The 16,724-nt window shown below is 53.2% G+C and overlaps 1 protein-coding gene across 5 annotated transcripts in view; it reads right to left on the bottom strand.

The window, feature by feature from the left end:
• The window catches only part of TRIM24 (tripartite motif containing 24), a 38,029-nt gene that overhangs the window by 5,262 nt on the left and 16,043 nt on the right, over positions 1-16,724 (bottom strand). Inside the window, exons 2-14 of one of the 5 annotated variants that reach the window (XM_072144826.1) lie at positions 12,999-13,117; positions 7,609-7,759; positions 7,391-7,520; positions 7,186-7,302; positions 6,849-6,963; positions 4,433-4,579; positions 4,211-4,325; positions 1,395-1,678; positions 1,112-1,279; positions 846-1,013; positions 433-562; positions 284-350; positions 21-195 (exon numbers count right to left, since the gene is read on the bottom strand). In XM_072144826.1, the coding sequence (XP_072000927.1) occupies positions 21-195; positions 284-350; positions 433-562; positions 846-1,013; positions 1,112-1,279; positions 1,395-1,678; positions 4,211-4,325; positions 4,433-4,579; positions 6,849-6,963; positions 7,186-7,302; positions 7,391-7,520; positions 7,609-7,759; positions 12,999-13,117 (1,886 nt within the window). The remainder of the gene's footprint in view (positions 1-20; positions 196-283; positions 351-432; positions 563-845; positions 1,014-1,111; positions 1,280-1,394; positions 1,679-4,210; positions 4,326-4,432; positions 4,580-6,848; positions 6,964-7,185; positions 7,303-7,390; positions 7,521-7,608; positions 7,760-12,998; positions 13,118-16,724) is intronic. The other 4 variants (XM_072144829.1, XM_072144827.1, XM_072144830.1 and 1 more) reach the window with 4 other exon arrangements.

Here is a 16,724-nt window from a genome sequence, read left to right as displayed (position 1 = left end):
GTACTGGGCAGTCGCCTTACATTGCGGGGGCGCTGCTGCTGGCGGCGATTGGCTTGTTTCACCACCACCACCGGGTAGTCGAGGGCCTCGCTGTCCGCACTGTTCTCAGACTTGATTTTGATTGGCTCCAGTCTGACGACCGGTATCCTGTGCGTGGAGTCGGCGCCACCGCTGGGTTTACTGGAAGAACCCGTGCTGCAGAATGGATCAGAACACAAAACGTCAAGGCTTGGCATGCTCCCGCCATACTCTGTGCTGCAGGATACATGAACCGTGCACTGACCTTTCCCGACTGCCCACGCTGGACGCACTCGAGGTACGGATGGGAGGGTGGACGCCGGCCATGGAGCCTGGACAGGAGAGGAGTCATTACAGCTCTGACCCACTAGGGGGAGGAGTCATAATCACATGACTAGTATAAAGCGGTTGTACCTAGCGGTGACGGCACCGAGGAGTTAGGAGATTGGACGGTGCGGTGCGACGCCATGCGCTGCTGGTGACTCTCCATGGCGAAGTCTTTACGCATCAACTTGTCCATCATCATGTGATCGGTGCTATCAATCTGCGGGAAGAAGCAGGGAGTGAGCGCAGCTCTGAAGCCCTAGAGGCAGCCCCACACACTACAGCTACCTGTGAGCCCCTGGGGGGAGGGGATGATGGGAGTGATGCATGGTATGATAGGAGATGAGATTGTGAGCTCCTGGGACAGGGATGATGGGAGTGATGCATGGTATGAGAGGAGATGAGATTGTGAGCTCCTGGGACAGGGATGATGGGAGTGATGCATGGTATGATAGGAGATGAGATTGTGAGCTCCTGGGACAGGGGTGACAGACTACACTTACATCAGGCAGGGGAGGGAGGTTGAAGGAGTTTGCTGCGGAGGACACCAGCTCCATGACGGGTGAGGAGAGGCCCTTCCCATCTCCGCCGGCCACACTGCTGATGGTTGGACTGGAGGGGGTGGCGCTGGCCCCCGGGTTGCAGAGGCTCTGGTTACCAGGAACCTGCCACTAAACAAGAGACAACGAGGACGAATACCTCTGCTTGCTGTAAGTGTATAGATCTGCACCCCCTCCCTGGGCTCGTGGATGAGGGGAGGTGCTCGTACCTGCTTCTGCCCCATGTAGGGCGCCCTCACATGGCCGGGTGCGGGACCTCTGCGGGGAATGTTGTGCATGTGCATCTCTGGTGGGGGGTAGCGCAGAGGCTGCTGGGGCATCATCAGACCATTGGCCCTCGGGTTTATATTCTGCACTGCCACAAATCGCTGCCCCTGCTGGAGGAAGCACACGGAGGATGACTGCGGGATCGGACTGGCACATAGGTCTGCACAAGAGCTGTGTACACGTGACTGGGTCCAGAGGTGGATGCACCCTCCTGCTCATCAGTACCTGATTGGCCATTGCTTGCTGGTGGGCCGGGGGTCCCTGGGGTCTGCTGTTATTCATGACCATATTTTGCGGGGGGACGTTGGGGTTGGGCCGTCGCTGTTGCACCTGCTGCATCTGGCGCTGAGCGAGGAGCTGCTGGTGCATGTGCTGGAGCCGGAGCTGTGCCAGGTTTATCTGAGAGGGGAATTTGGAAAGCTGGGGGCCGGCAGGGGTCCCCTGAGAAGCGTGGACGTCCACAGGAGTCGTCTGCTGGGCCGGGTCCGCTTCTTCAACAACCAGAGAACCTACAAGAGACCTGGATGTCACCGAACGACTACAGGGGCCGCGCACACACACACATAGCAGAGGGTGCACACACGCACGCTACATCCCCGCACACAGCAGAGGGTGCACACACACACACACTACATCCCCGCACACAGCAGAGGGTGCACACACACACTACATCCCCGCACACAGCAGAGGGTGCACACACACACACACTACATCCCCGCACACAGCAGAGGGTGCACACACACACACACTACATCCCCGCACACAGCAGAGGGTGCACACACACACACACTACATCCCCGCACACAGCAGAGGGTGCACACACACACACACTACATCCCCGCACACAGCAGAGGGTGCACACACACACACACTACATCCCCGCACACAGCAGAGGGTGCACACACACACTACATCCCCGCACACAGCAGAGGGTGCACACACACACTACATCCCCGCACACAGCAGAGGGTGCACACACACACTACATCCCCGCACACAGCAGAGGGTGCACACACACACTACATCCCCGCACACAGCAGAGGGTGCACACACACACACACTACATCCCCGCACACAGCAGAGGGTGCACACACACACACACTACATCCCCGCACACAGCAGAGGGTGCACACACACACTACATCCCCGCACACAGCAGAGGGTGCACACACACACTACATCCCCGCACACAGCAGTGGGTGCACACACACACTACATCCCCGCACACAGCAGAGGGTGCACACACACACTACATCCCCGCACACAGCAGAGGGTGCACACACACACGCTACATCCCCGCACACAGCAGAGGGTGCGCACACGCTACATCCCCGCACACAGCAGAGGGTGCGCACACGCTACATCCCCGCACACAGCAGAGGGTGCACACACACACACACTACATCCCCGCACACAGCAGAGGGTGCACACACACACACACTACATCCCCGCACACAGCAGAGGGTGCACACACACACACACTACATCCCCGCACACAGCAGAGGGTGCACACACACACACACTACATCCCCGCACACAGCAGAGGGTGCACACACACACACACTACATCCCCGCACACAGCAGAGGGTGCACACACACACACACTACATCCCCGCACACAGCAGAGGGTGCACACACACACTACATCCCCGCACACAGCAGAGGGTGCACACACACACTACATCCCCGCACACAGCAGAGGGTGCACACACACACTACATCCCCGCACACAGCAGAGGGTGCACACACACACTACATCCCCGCACACAGCAGAGGGTGCACACACACACTACATCCCCGCACACAGCAGAGGGTGCACACACACACTACATCCCCGCACACAGCAGAGGGTGCACACACACACGCTACATCCCCGCACACAGCAGAGGGTGCGCACACGCTACATCCCCGCACACAGCAGAGGGTGCGCACACGCTACATCCCCGCACACAGCAGAGGGTGCGCACACGCTACATCCCCGCACACAGCAGAGGGTGCGCACACGCTACATCCCCGCACACAGCAGAGGGTGCGCACACGCTACATCCCCGCACACAGCAGAGGGTGCGCACACGCTACATCCCCGCACACAGCAGAGGGTGCGCACACACACTACATCCCCGCACACAGCAGAGGGTGCGCACACACACTACATCCCCGCACACAGCAGAGGGTGCACACACACACTACATCCCCGCACACAGCAGAGGGTGCACACACACACTACATCCCCGCACACAGCAGAGGGTGCACACACACACTACATCCCCGCACACAGCAGAGGGTGCACACACACACACTACATCCCCGCACACAGCAGAGGGTGCACACACGCTACATCCCCGCACACAGCAGAGGGTGCGCACACGCTACATCCCCGCACACAGCAGAGGGTGCGCACACGCTACATCCCCGCACACAGCAGAGGGTGCGCACACGCTACATCCCCGCACACAGCAGAGGGTGCGCACACACACTACATCCCCGCACACAGCAGAGGGTGCACACACACACTACATCCCCGCACACAGCAGAGGGTGCACACACACACTACATCCCCGCACACAGCAGAGGGTGCGCACACGCTACATCCCCGCACACAGCAGAGGGTGCACACACGCTACATCCCCGCACACAGCAGAGGGTGCGCACACGCTACATCCCCGCACACAGCAGAGGGTGCGCACACACTACATCCCCGCACACAGCAGAGGGTGCACACACACGCTACATCCCCGCACACAGCAGAGGGTGCGCACACGCTACATCCCCGCACACAGCAGAGGGTGCGCACACGCTACATCCCCGCACACAGCAGAGGGTGCGCACACGCTACATCCCCGCACACAGCAGAGGGTGCGCACACGCTACATCCCCGCACACAGCAGAGGGTGCGCACACGCTACATCCCCGCACACAGCAGAGGGTGCGCACACACTACATCCCCGCACACAGCAGAGGGTGCGCACACACACTACATCCCCGAACACAGCAGAGGGTGCGCACACACTACATCCCCGCACAGCAGTGTTGGACATTACCTAGGCTGAAGATATGTTGGGCCCAGGAATTAGCATCACACAGAAACTGCACATTGTTGGTTATGGGCGCGATGTCCCAGCGAGCGCGGAGCAGGTGCCGGAGCCGATACGTGATCTGAGGGAGAGAAATCAGAAAATACGTAATTATAACTAAGAAAAATCCATCACAACCCCTCTTTATACAAGATACACAACCCCCAAACTAGGGAAAGAGGCACCTACCAGCCGCTTACTGTACAGGAGCGCCGTACTGCTGCCGCTAGACACTGCCCACTTAGAGAAGTACACAACGTGCTCCAACTGCTTAGAGAAGACGTCCACCTCACTCTGCTGCTTCAGGAGCTTCATCCTCCGCTCCTTAGCCAGAGCCTAAAGAAAGAGCCAGGGTTATAGGAGAATAGTGAGTGCAGCTCTGGGGTATAATACAGGATGTAACTCAGGATCAGTACAGGATAAGTAATGTCATGTATGTACACAGTGACTGCACCAGCAGCAGAATAGTGAGTGCAGCTCTGGAGTATAATACAGGATGTAACTCAGGATCAGTACAGGATAAGTCATGTCATGTATGTACACAGTGACTGCACCAGCAGCAGAATAGTGAGTGCAGCTCTGGGGTATAATACAGGATGTAACTCAGGATCAGTACAGGATAAGTAATGTCATGTATGTACAGTGACTGCACCAGCAGCAGAATAGTGAGTGCAGCTCTGGGGTATAATACAGGATGTAACTCAGGATCAGTACAGGATAAGTAATGTCATGTATGTACACAGTGACTGCACCAGCAGCAGAATAGTGAGTGCAGCTCTGGAGTATAATACAGGATGTAACTCAGGATCAGTACAGGATAAGTAATGTCATGTATGTACACAGTGACTGCACCAGCAGCAGAATAGTGAGTGCAGCTCTGGAGTATAATACAGGATGTAACTCAGGATCAGTACAGGATAAGTAATGTCATGTATGTACACAGTGACTGCACCACCAGCAGAATAGTGAGTGCAGCTCTGGGGTATAATACAGGATGTAACTCAGGAACAGTACAGGATAAGTAATGTCATGTATGTACACAGTGACTGCACCAGCAGCAGAATAGTGAGTGCAGCTCTGGGGTATAATACTGGATGTAACTCAGGATCAGTACAGGATAAGTAATGTCATGTATGTACACAGTGACTGCACCAGCAGCAGAATAGTGAGTGCAGCTCTGGGGTATAATACAGGATGTAACTCAGGATCAGTACAGGATAAGTAATGTCATGTATGTACACAGTGACTGCACCAGCAGCAGAATAGTGAGTGCAGCTCTGGAGTATAATACAGGATGTAACTCAGGATCAGTACAGGATAAGTAATGTCATGTATGTACACAGTGACTGCACCAGCAGCAGAATAGTGAGTGCAGCTCTGGAGTATAATACAGGATGTAACTCAGGATCAGTACAGGATAAGTAATGTCATGTATGTACACAGTGACTGCACCAGCAGCAGAATAGTGAGTGCAGCTCTGGAGTATAATACAGGATGTAACTCAGGATCAGTACAGGATAAGTAATGTCATGTATGTACACAGTGACTGCACCAGCAGCAGAATAGTGAGTGCAGCTCTGGGGTATAATACAGAATGTAACTCAGGATCAGTACAGGATAAGTAATATCATGTATGTACACAGTGACTGCACCAGCAGCAGAATAGTGAGTGCAGCTCTGGAGTATAATACAGGATGTAACTCAGGATCAGTACAGGATAAGTAATGTCATGTATGTACACAGTGACTGCACCAGCAGAATAGTGAGTGCAGCTCTGGAGTATAATACAGGATGTAACTCAGGATCAGTACAGGATAAGTAATGTCATGTATGTACACAGTGACTGCACCAGCAGCAGAATAGTGAGTGCAGCTCTGGAGTATAATACAGGATGTAACTCAGGATCAGTACAGGATAAGTAATGTCATGTATGTACACAGTGACTGCACCAGCAGCAGAATAGTGAGTGCAGCTCTGGGGTATAATACAGGATGTAACTCAGGATAAGTACAGGATAAGTAATGTCATGTATGTACAGTGACTGCACCAGCAGCAGAATAGTGAGTGCAGCTCTGGGGTATAATACAGGATGTAACTCAGGATAAGTACAGGATAAGTAATGTCATGTATGTACAGTGACTGCACCAGCAGCAGAATAGTGAGTGCAGCTCTGGAGTATAATACAGGATGTAACTCAGGATCAGTACAGGATAAGTAATGTCATGTATGTACAGTGACTGCACCAGCAGCAGAATAGTGAGTGCAGCTCTGGGGTATAATACAGGATGTAACTCAGGATCAGTACAGGATAAGTAATGTCATGTATGTACACAGTGACTGCACCAGCAGCAGAATAGTGAGTGCAGCTCTGGGGTATAATACAGGATGTAACTCAGGATCAGTACAGGATAAGTAATGTCATGTATGTACACAGTGACTGCACCAGCAGCAGAATAGTGAGTGCAGCTCTGGAGTATAATACAGGATGTAACTCAGGATCAGTACAGGATAAGTAATGTCATGTATGTACAGTGACTGCACCAGCAGCAGAATAGTGAGTGCAGCTCTGCAGTGATTAGCATACACGTGTGTAGAGGAGCTTTACCTCGAGCTGGTGCAGCAGGGCTTTGCCTTTCTTATTGATCTCCACCATTAGGGTGAATATGGCCACTTTGATGTCCTGCTCCACCTGCCGCTGGTTCTGGTTGACTTCCTGGATTCTGAGGAAATAGATAATACCGGGATGAGACGCTGCAGGAGGAGGAAGTGTCAGAGCTGAAATATCATCCAATTAAAATCTGAGCAGCGTCTTGTGTACAGATGGAGAGCGGCGGCTGCAGACATTTACTATAGAGACTGCAATGCAGCAATGAGGACGCTGTGCAGAACACGGGCCACGTCCTCACCCCCCACATACTGGACCTTGTGACCCAATAACCCACCGGTTCTGGATTTGGTCTCCAGTGTATTTGATGTACTTGTTCTTCTCCATCAGTTTCGCTATGAGCGTGTCGATGATCACCTTCTGGCTCTGGAAGGCCTCCTCGATAAACTGGTACCTGACCCAGAAAGAGAAGAACCGTCAGATACCCACATGACTCCGGGGAGCACCTGCAGTGTAAAGCAGGGCGCGCTATGACCTCTCACCTGTGCTCCTTGTGCTCCTGGAGCTGACAGTCTCGGCAGGTGAGTTTATCGCAGGTTTCACAGTAGAGTTTCAGCTGCTCTTTCTTGTGGTAGGGGCAGAAGACGGGGCGCTGACTATTCGCTCCGACTGCTTGGAGAGAGAACAAAGCAAAGGTCAAATCGCTGACCCCCAAGGGGTAGGTGGGACTTCCATATACACACGCCCCCTGGACTCTTACCAGGAGGCACCTCCTCCTTCTGCCGCACCGTATGGTCCTTGGTGAACTTGACCCTCTGGTGGGCCTGCACGCAGTTCTTACACAGCCACTCCACGCACTCCACGCAGAAGCCCCGCGCCTCCGCATTGTCCTCACAGCTCGTGCAGAACTGCTGCAAAACAAAAAGCATAATAAGTGTATAATAACACAAGGAGGAAGGAACCGCTCCGCCAGCGATCAGCGCCCTAAAGACAGATCCTGAGGTCAAACAACGACCGGCACCTCAGAAAACTACAGCTCCCAACGTGGAGAACCGAGGACCAAGAGCCAACGGGGAGCAAACTACAGCTCCCAACGTGGAGAACCGAGGACCAAGAGCCAACGGGGAGCAAACTACAGCTCCAAATGTGGAGAACCGAGGACCAAGAGCCAACGGGGAGCAAACTACAGCTCCCAATGTGGAGAACCGAGGACCAAGAGCCAACGGGGAGCAAACTACAGCTCCCAACGTGGAGAACCGAGGACCAAGAGCCAACGGGGAGCAAACTACAGCTCCAAATGTGGAGAACCGAGGACCAAGAGCCAACGGGGAGCAAACTACAGCTCCCAACGTGGAGAACCGAGGACCAAGAGCCAACGGGGAGCAAACTACAGCTCCCAACGTGGAGAACCGAGGACCAAGAGCCAACGGGGAGCAAACTACAGCTCCCAACGTGGAGAACCGAGGACCAAGAGCCAACGGGGAGCAAACTACAGCTCCCAATGTGGAGAACCGAGGACCAAGACCCAACGGGGAGCAAACTACAGCTCCAAATGTGGAGAACCGAGGACCAAGAGCCAACGGGGAGCAAACTACAGCTCCAAATGTGGAGAACCGAGACCCAACAGGAAGCAAACTACAACTCCCAATGTGGAGAACCGAGACCCAAGAGCCAACGAGGAGCAAACTACAGCTCCCAACGTGGAGAACCGAGGACCAAGAGCTAACGGGAAGCAAACTACAGCTCCCAATGTGGAGAACCGAGGACCAAGACCCAACGGGGAGCAAACTACAGCTCCAAATGTGGAGAACCGAGACCCAACAGGAAGCACACTACAGCTCCAAATGTGGCGAACAGAGAGCCCACAGGGAGCAAACTACAGCTCCCAATGTGGAGAACCGAGGACCAAGACCCAACGGGGAGCAAACTACAGCTCCCAATGTGGAGAACCGAGACCCAAGAGCCAACGGGGAGCAAACTACAGCTCCAAATGTGGAGAACAGAGAGCAAAGAGCCAACGGGGAGCAAACTACAGCTCCAAATGTGGAGAACCGAGACCCAACAGGAAGCAAACTACAACTCCCAATGTGGAGAACCGAGAGCCAACCGGGATAAAACTACAGCTGCAAATGTGGAGAACCGAGACCCAAGAGCCAACGAGGAGCAAACTACAGCTCCAAATGTGGAGAACCGAGACCCAACAGGAAGAAAACTACAACTCCCAATGTGGAGAACCGAGACCCAAGAGCCAACGGGTAGAAAACTACAGCTCCAAATTTGGAGAACCGTAGCCAACGGGGAGCAAACCACAGCTCCAAATGTGGAGAACCGAGACCCAAGAGCCAACGGGGAGCAAACTACAGCTCCCAATGTGGAGAAGCGAGACCCAAGAGCCAACGGGGAGCAAACTACAGCTCCAAATGTGGAGAAGCGAGACCCAAGAGCCAACAGGGAGCAAACTACAGCTCCCAATGTGGAGAAGCGAGACCCAACAGTGAGCAAACTACAGCTCCAAATGTAGAGAACCGACACCCAACAGTGAGCAAACTACAGCTCCAAATGTAGAGAACCGAGACCCAACGGGGAGCAAACTACAGCTCCAAAATGTAGAGAACCGAGACCCAACGGGGAGCAAACTACAGCTCCAAATGTGGAGAACCAAGACCCAACGGGGAGCAAATTACAGCTCCAAATGTGGAGAACCGAGACCCAACAGGAAGCAAACTACAGCTCCCAACGTGGAGAACCGAGACCCAAGAGCCAACGAGGAGCAAACTACAGCTCCCAATGTGGAGAACCGAGACCCAACAGGAAGCAAACTACAGCTCCAAATGTGGAGAACCGAGACCCAACAGGAAGCAAACTACAGCTCCCAAGGTGGAGAACCGAGACCCAAGAGCCAACGAGGAGCAAACTACAGCTCCAAATGTGGAGAACCGAGACCCAACAGGAAGCAAACTACAGCTCCCAACGTGGAGTACCGAGACCCAAGAGCCAACGAGGAGCAAACTACAGCTCCCAATGTGGAGAACCGAGACCCAACAGGAAGCAAACTACAGCTCCCAAGGTGGAGAACCGAGACCCAAGAGCCAACGAGGAGCACACTACAGCTCCAAATGTGGAGAACCGAGACCCAACAGGAAGCAAACTACAGCTCCCAACGTGGAGAACCGAGACCCAAGAGCCAACGAGGAGCAAACTACAGCTCCCAATGTGGAGAACCGAGACCCAAGAAGCAACGGGTAGCAAACTACAGCTAAACCTCAGGCACCATGCAGGGTGATGGGTCAGCCCTCCTCCATGTGGAGCAGACACAATATTTCTCCCAATATCAATCATCATGGTCCCAATATTGATTTGGAGAGAAGATGGCGCACGGCGCCCGCTCTCCGCTGTGTGACCTCTGCTAGCCGGGTGAAGTAGTGAGTGACATCCCCGTGTATTGATGGTGCATTAGGTGGAGGGTCAGGAGGAAGAATCTAGCAGCAACAATGCAGTACCCTGACCGGGTTTCTGTTGTCCCAGATTCTCAACCACATCTCCCAGTGGTCGGAAAACTACAAGGTTATAATTACAGCTCCAGGACTGGACCCCCGGACTGACACGGCTTTGGTAGAGAAGTAATGATGGATTGGTACTCTCCTCGAACCATCAGTTCTCGGAAAAGTGCAGTCCACCACATGGAAAGTCAGGAACTACAGTACCAGCAATTTGGCCTACAGTACACCGAGTAGGACAAGTCCTATATTTTACTACACGGCCGCCCAAGTGTGTGGTGGTGCGATGACAACCATGTGCTCACCGCACCATCACCGAGGAGTCATAGAAGTTTATAGGGGCCACAAATCACACAACTAGATCACGGCCTCCATAATGGCTATGGGAATGAGCCAAGTATAGGTTCCTCTCTGCCAAAACCGGGAAACAAATTTAAGTGCCTTAGGTAACAACCTAAGGCAGAGGCGGATCAAGAGATGTCGGAACGGAAGCGCCACTTTTGCTTGCTTGTCGCTGGAAGGTGCTGCGCTTTCTGCCTCAGGATACTTGTACATCCCGTTTTTCCAGGATAATTTATGGTGACAAAGCGGGTGTCGGAGCATTACTGCGCTGCCAATGTTAGCACCAACGTCTGCAACTTCTGGCTTTAGATACTAAATATCACCCAGTAGCTTGTACGAAATATTCCCACACTGCGATTAGCTCTTGTCTGGCGACACGTAGGCTGCAGCATAGAAGACGTCTACCCAAGGCACTTTTATTATGGCAGAAACATCATCATCCTCATCCACAATTGTCTCATTGTTACTCATGTCTTGTGGCAACGCCCCGGACTAATGGCAACACTCGATCCTGCAAGCTGTGCAAAGCACCTCTCCATCACATACAGGGGGGTCCTGATGACTGACCTCACGATAAAGCAGGAGAGAGTCCGCGGTAGCCATAGCCCACATGGAAAAAGCAGTAGCATAAGAAAGAGGCAGACGGAGCCAGAAGAAGAGCGCTCCACAGCTACAGGCCCGCTCACCAGGACAAGAGCGCTCCACAGCTACAGGAGTGATCGCCAGGACAAGAGCGCTCCACAGCTACAGGAGTGATCGCCAGGACAAGAGCGCTCCACAGCTACAGGCCCGGTCACCAGGACAAGAGCGCTCCACAGCTACAGGCCCGCTCGCCAGGACAAGAGCGCTCCACAGCTACAGGCGTGATCGCCAGGACAAGAGCGCTCCACAGCTAGAGGCCCGCTCGCCAGGACAATAGCGCTCCACAGCTAGAGGCCCGCTCGCCAGGACAAGAGCGCTCCACAGCTAGAGGCCCGCTCGCCAGGACAAGAGCGCTCCACAGCTAGAGGCCCGCTCGCCAGGACAAGAGCGCTCCACAGCTACAGGCCCGCTCGCCAGGACAAGAGCGCTCCACAGCTACAGGCCCGCTCGCCAGGACAAGAGCGCTCCACAGCTACAGGCCCGCTCACCAGGACAAGAGCGCTCCACAGCTACAGGCCCGCTCACCGGGACAAGAGCGCTCCACAGCTACAGGCCCGCTCACCAGGACAAGAGCGCTCCACAGCTACAGGAGTGATCGCCAGGACAAGAGCACTCCACAACTACAGGCCCGCTCACCAGGACAAGAGCGCTCCACAGCTACAGGCCCGCTCGCCAGGACAATAGCGCTCCACAGCTAGAGGCCCGCTCGCCAGGACAAGAGCGCTCCACAGCTAGAGGCCCGCTCGCCAGGACAAGAGCGCTCCACAGCTAGAGGCCCGCTCGCCAGGACAAGAGCGCTCCACAGCTAGAGGCCCGCTCGCCAGGACAAGAGCGCTCCACAGCTAGAGGCCCGCTCGCCAGGACAAGAGCGCTCCACAGCTACAGGCCCGCTCGCCAGGACAAGAGCGCTCCACAGCTACAGGCCCGCTCACCAGGACAAGAGCGCTCCACAGCTACAGGCCCGGTCACCAGGACAAGAGCGCTCCACAGCTACAGGCCGGGTCACCAGGACAAGAGCGCTCCACAGCTACAGGTCCGCTCACCAGGACAAGAGCGCTCCACAGCTACAGGCCCGGGCGCCAGGACAAGAGCGCTCCACAGCTACAGGAGTGATCGCCAGGACAAGAGCGCTCCACAACTACAGGCCCGCTCACCAGGACAAGAGCGCTCCACAGCTACAGGAGTGATCGCCAGGACAAGAGCACTCCACAACTACAGGCCCGATCGCCAGGACAAGAGCGCTCCACAGCTACAGGCCCGATCGCCAGGACAAGAGCACTCCACAGCTACAGGCCCCGTCACCAGGACAAGAGCGCTCCACAGCTACAGGCCCGCTCGCCAGGACAAGAGCGCTCCACAGCTACAGGCCCGGTCACCAGGACAAGAGCGCTCCACAGCTACAGGCCCCGTCACCAGGACAAGAGCGCTCCACAGCTACAGGCCCCGTCACCAGGACAAGAGCGCTCCACAGCTACAGGCCCCGTCACCAGGACAAGAGCGCTCCACAGCTACAGGCCCCGTCACCAGGACAAGAGCGCTCCACAGCTATAGGCCCCGTCACCAGGACAAGAGCGCTCCACAGCTACAGGCCCCGTCACCAGGACAAGAGTGCTCCACAGCTACAGGCCCCGTCACCAGGACAAGAGTGCTGGATGGCACGGTCACTCACCTGGCTGGGCTTCTCCACGGTGCTGCTGGGGACTTCGGTGGTGTCACGTACAAAGTAATTCTCTATGATGTCCCTCTCGGCACATTCCTGGCTGCACACGGGACACCGGATGATTCCCACTGTGGAGAACAAGGGAAGGGAAGGAGTTAGATACTCAGGTACAAAGCTCCACACTACAGATTATCCACTCCTGGGAAAGCCGAGTAGCAACTTATAGGGACTCCGCTGGAACACTTTACAAGAGCGAGGCAGGATTTTAAATTCAGTCCCTCTGACGCCTGCGGCAGATTAATGACGGGTTACACAACGCACGTGACAACCGATTCACAATACAGGAAACCGAGGCGGAACCACTAACATCTACAACCAGGATCCTGGCACCGCGCCTAAAGGATCCAGCACCTGCAAGACATGTGACGAGCCAGAGGCCATAGGTAACGTTATATATACCACAAACAGGGGGAGGAGCTATAGCCTGTATTATACTCCAGAGCTGCACTCACTATTCTGCTGCTGGTGCAGTCACTGTGTACATACATGACATTACTTATCCTGTACTGATCCTGAGTTACATCCTGTATTATACTCCAGAGCTGCACTCACTATTCTGCTGCTGGTGCAGTCACTGTGTACATACATGACATTACTTATCCTGTACTGATCCTGAGTTACATCCTGTATTTTACCCCAGAGCTGCACTCACTATTCTGCTGCTGGTGCAGTCACTGTGTACATACATGACATTACTTATCCTGTACTGATCCTGAGTTACATCCTGTATTATACCCCAGAGCTGCACTCACTATTCTGCTGCTGGTGCAGTCACTGTGTACATACATGACATTACTTATCCTGTACTGATCCTGAGTTACATCCTGTATTATATCCCAGAGCTGCACTCGTTATTCTGCTGCTGGTGCAGTCACTGTGTACATACATGACATTACTTATCCTGTACTGATCCTGAGTTACATCCTGTATTATACTCCAGGGCTGCACTCACTATTCTGCTGCTGGTGCAGTCACTGGGTACATACATGACATTACTTATCCTGTACTGATCCTGAGTTACATCCTGTATTATACCCCAGAGCTGCACTCACTATTCTGCTGCTGGTGCAGTCACTGTGTACATACATGACATTACTTATCCTGTACTGATCCTGAGTTACATCCTGTATTATACTCCAGAGCTGCACTCACTATTCTGCTGCTGGTGCAGTCACTGTGTACATACATGACATTACTTATCCTGTACTGATCCTGAGTTACATCCTGTATTATACTCCAGAGCTGCACTCACTATTCTGCTGCTGGTGCAGTCACTGTGTACATACATGACATTACTTATCCTGTACTGATCCTGAGTTACATCCTGTATTATACCCCAGAGCTGCACTCACTATTCTGCTGCTGGTGCAGTCACTGTACATACATGACATTACTTATCCTGTACTGATCCGGAGTTACATCCTGTATTATACCCCAGAGCTGTACTCACTATTCTGCTGCTGGTGCAGTCACTGTGTACATACATGACATTACTTATCCTGTACTGATCCTGAGTTACATCCTGTATTATACCCCAGAGCTGCACTCACTATTCTGCTGCTGGTGCAGTCACTGTGTACATACATGACATTACTTATCCTGTACTGATCCTGAGTTACATCCTGTATTATACCCCAGAGCTGCACTCACTATTCTGCTGCTGGTGCAGTCACTGTGTACATACATGGCATTACTTATCCTGTACTGATCCTGAGTTACATCCTGTATTATACCCCAGAGCTGCACTCACTATTCTGCTGCTGGTCCAGTCACTGTGTACATACATGACATTACTTATCCTGTACTGATCCTGAGTTACATCCTGTATTATACCCCGGAGCTGCACTCACTATTCTGCTGCTGGTCCAGTCACTGTGTACATACATGACATTACTTATCCTGTACTGATCCTGAGTTACATCCTGTATTATACCCCAGAGCTGCACTCACTATTCTGCTGCTGGTGCAGTCACTGTGTACATACATGACATTACTTATCCTGTACTGATCCTGAGTTACATCCTGTATTATACTCCAGAGCTGCACTCACTATTCTGCTGCTGGTGCGGTCACTGTGTACATACATGACATTACTTATCCTGTACTGATCCTGAGTTACATCCTGTATTATACCCCAGAGCTGCACTCACTATTCTGCTGCTGGTCCAGTCACTGTGTACATACATGACATTACTTATCCTGTACTGATCCTGAGTTACATCCTGTATTATACCCCGGAGCTGCACTCACTATTCTGCTGCTGGTGGTGCAGTCACTGTGTACATACATGGCATTACTTATCCTGTACTGATCCTGAGTTACATCCTGTATTATACCCCAGAGCTGCACTCACTATTCTGCTTGCATATTACTAGGTAGCTGTATCACACAGACAGACATAGGAGGTCCAGGTAGACAGAATTTACTGCTTCAGAGCGGATCTCCCCCGGCATCCCCTGCTTATTCAGCGTTGTCTGTGGCCATTTGCATGTCAGGACATATGAGAAATCCTCTGTGTTAAAATTTGCTTTCTGAAGACACTTGACGCCTTCTCCACTTTCAATTACAAGAATTAAAAATTAATTTTAAAGCACCCACAAATCTCGCAGGTAAATCCCAGAATTCTTATTCCCGGACGTTAATTGAAATTGAGCAGCGGTGGAGAATAATCTCCGGAAAACAACCCCTAAAGACCCTTCCCCGGGGTGAACCAGGGGCTCTGGGCCTTGTAATAAAGTGGGCAGCTGAGACGTGGGGCGAGGGGGGGGGGGGGGGTAGCTGCCAGATAAAGAAAGGCAATACAAAAAAAAAAAAAAAAAAAACATAAAAGACAAAATGCATAAAAATAAAAAACTTAAACTAAAATAACTATAAAACTAAAACAAAATAAATGACTCATCATCATAAAATGTCATCAGTCTGCTCCAACTGCCCGAGTCATCTGACAAGCTCCGCCCACACGTTTCCCGAGGATGATGTCATCGACAACACTGGGAGGTGAGTCACGGGCAGACAACACGAGGCCGAGCACTTACATAACCCCGGCTCAAGGACTATGTTACCGAGCCCGGGAGATCATCCTCTCCACCATTACCGAAACACGTCGTCCCTTTCAAAGCTGCGCTCACAGATCTGCCGATCGGCCTTCGAGAACGAAATATAAATCCTGTAATAGCCGATGGATTATGGCCACAAAGAGCGGAACGTGCTACACCGACTCCACACTGAAGGGGGCGCCATCACTACAGAAGGGTGCCGGATGGGAATCGGTCTAGGGCACCCAGTTATTTCACCAACTAAAGATTAATTTCACCCTTAAAATTAACCCAATGCGATCCCCGGGGAGGTGCACGATTCAGGATAAGGGGGGGGGGGTGGAGGCAGGATCCGTATCGTGTGATCTGCCCATCCCCCACCACATTTCCATTAATACACAAGACGGTCGGGCTCGGGAAACCGCTTCAAACTGGTTTGAGCTGGATGAGACTGTGCAGATCCAGACTCCACGGCTCGCCCTCGGCTAAGAACAGGTCAAACCATTCACAGGGAGAGAGAGGGGGGAGGACGGAGGAGCACAGGACGGAAGAAACCAGAAAATAGACTCCACCGGAAAGGTCGTCCCCTACTCGGAGAAATAAGTCGTCCCGCGTACTGCAGGACCACGGCCATAATTAT

The sequence above is a fragment of the Engystomops pustulosus genome, chromosome 4, assembly GCF_040894005.1.
Source record: "Engystomops pustulosus chromosome 4, aEngPut4.maternal, whole genome shotgun sequence".
NCBI lineage: Eukaryota > Metazoa > Chordata > Amphibia > Anura > Leptodactylidae > Engystomops > Engystomops pustulosus.
Note: the sequence above shows the minus strand (reverse complement) of the source record. Positions and strands in the feature narration are given on the sequence as shown.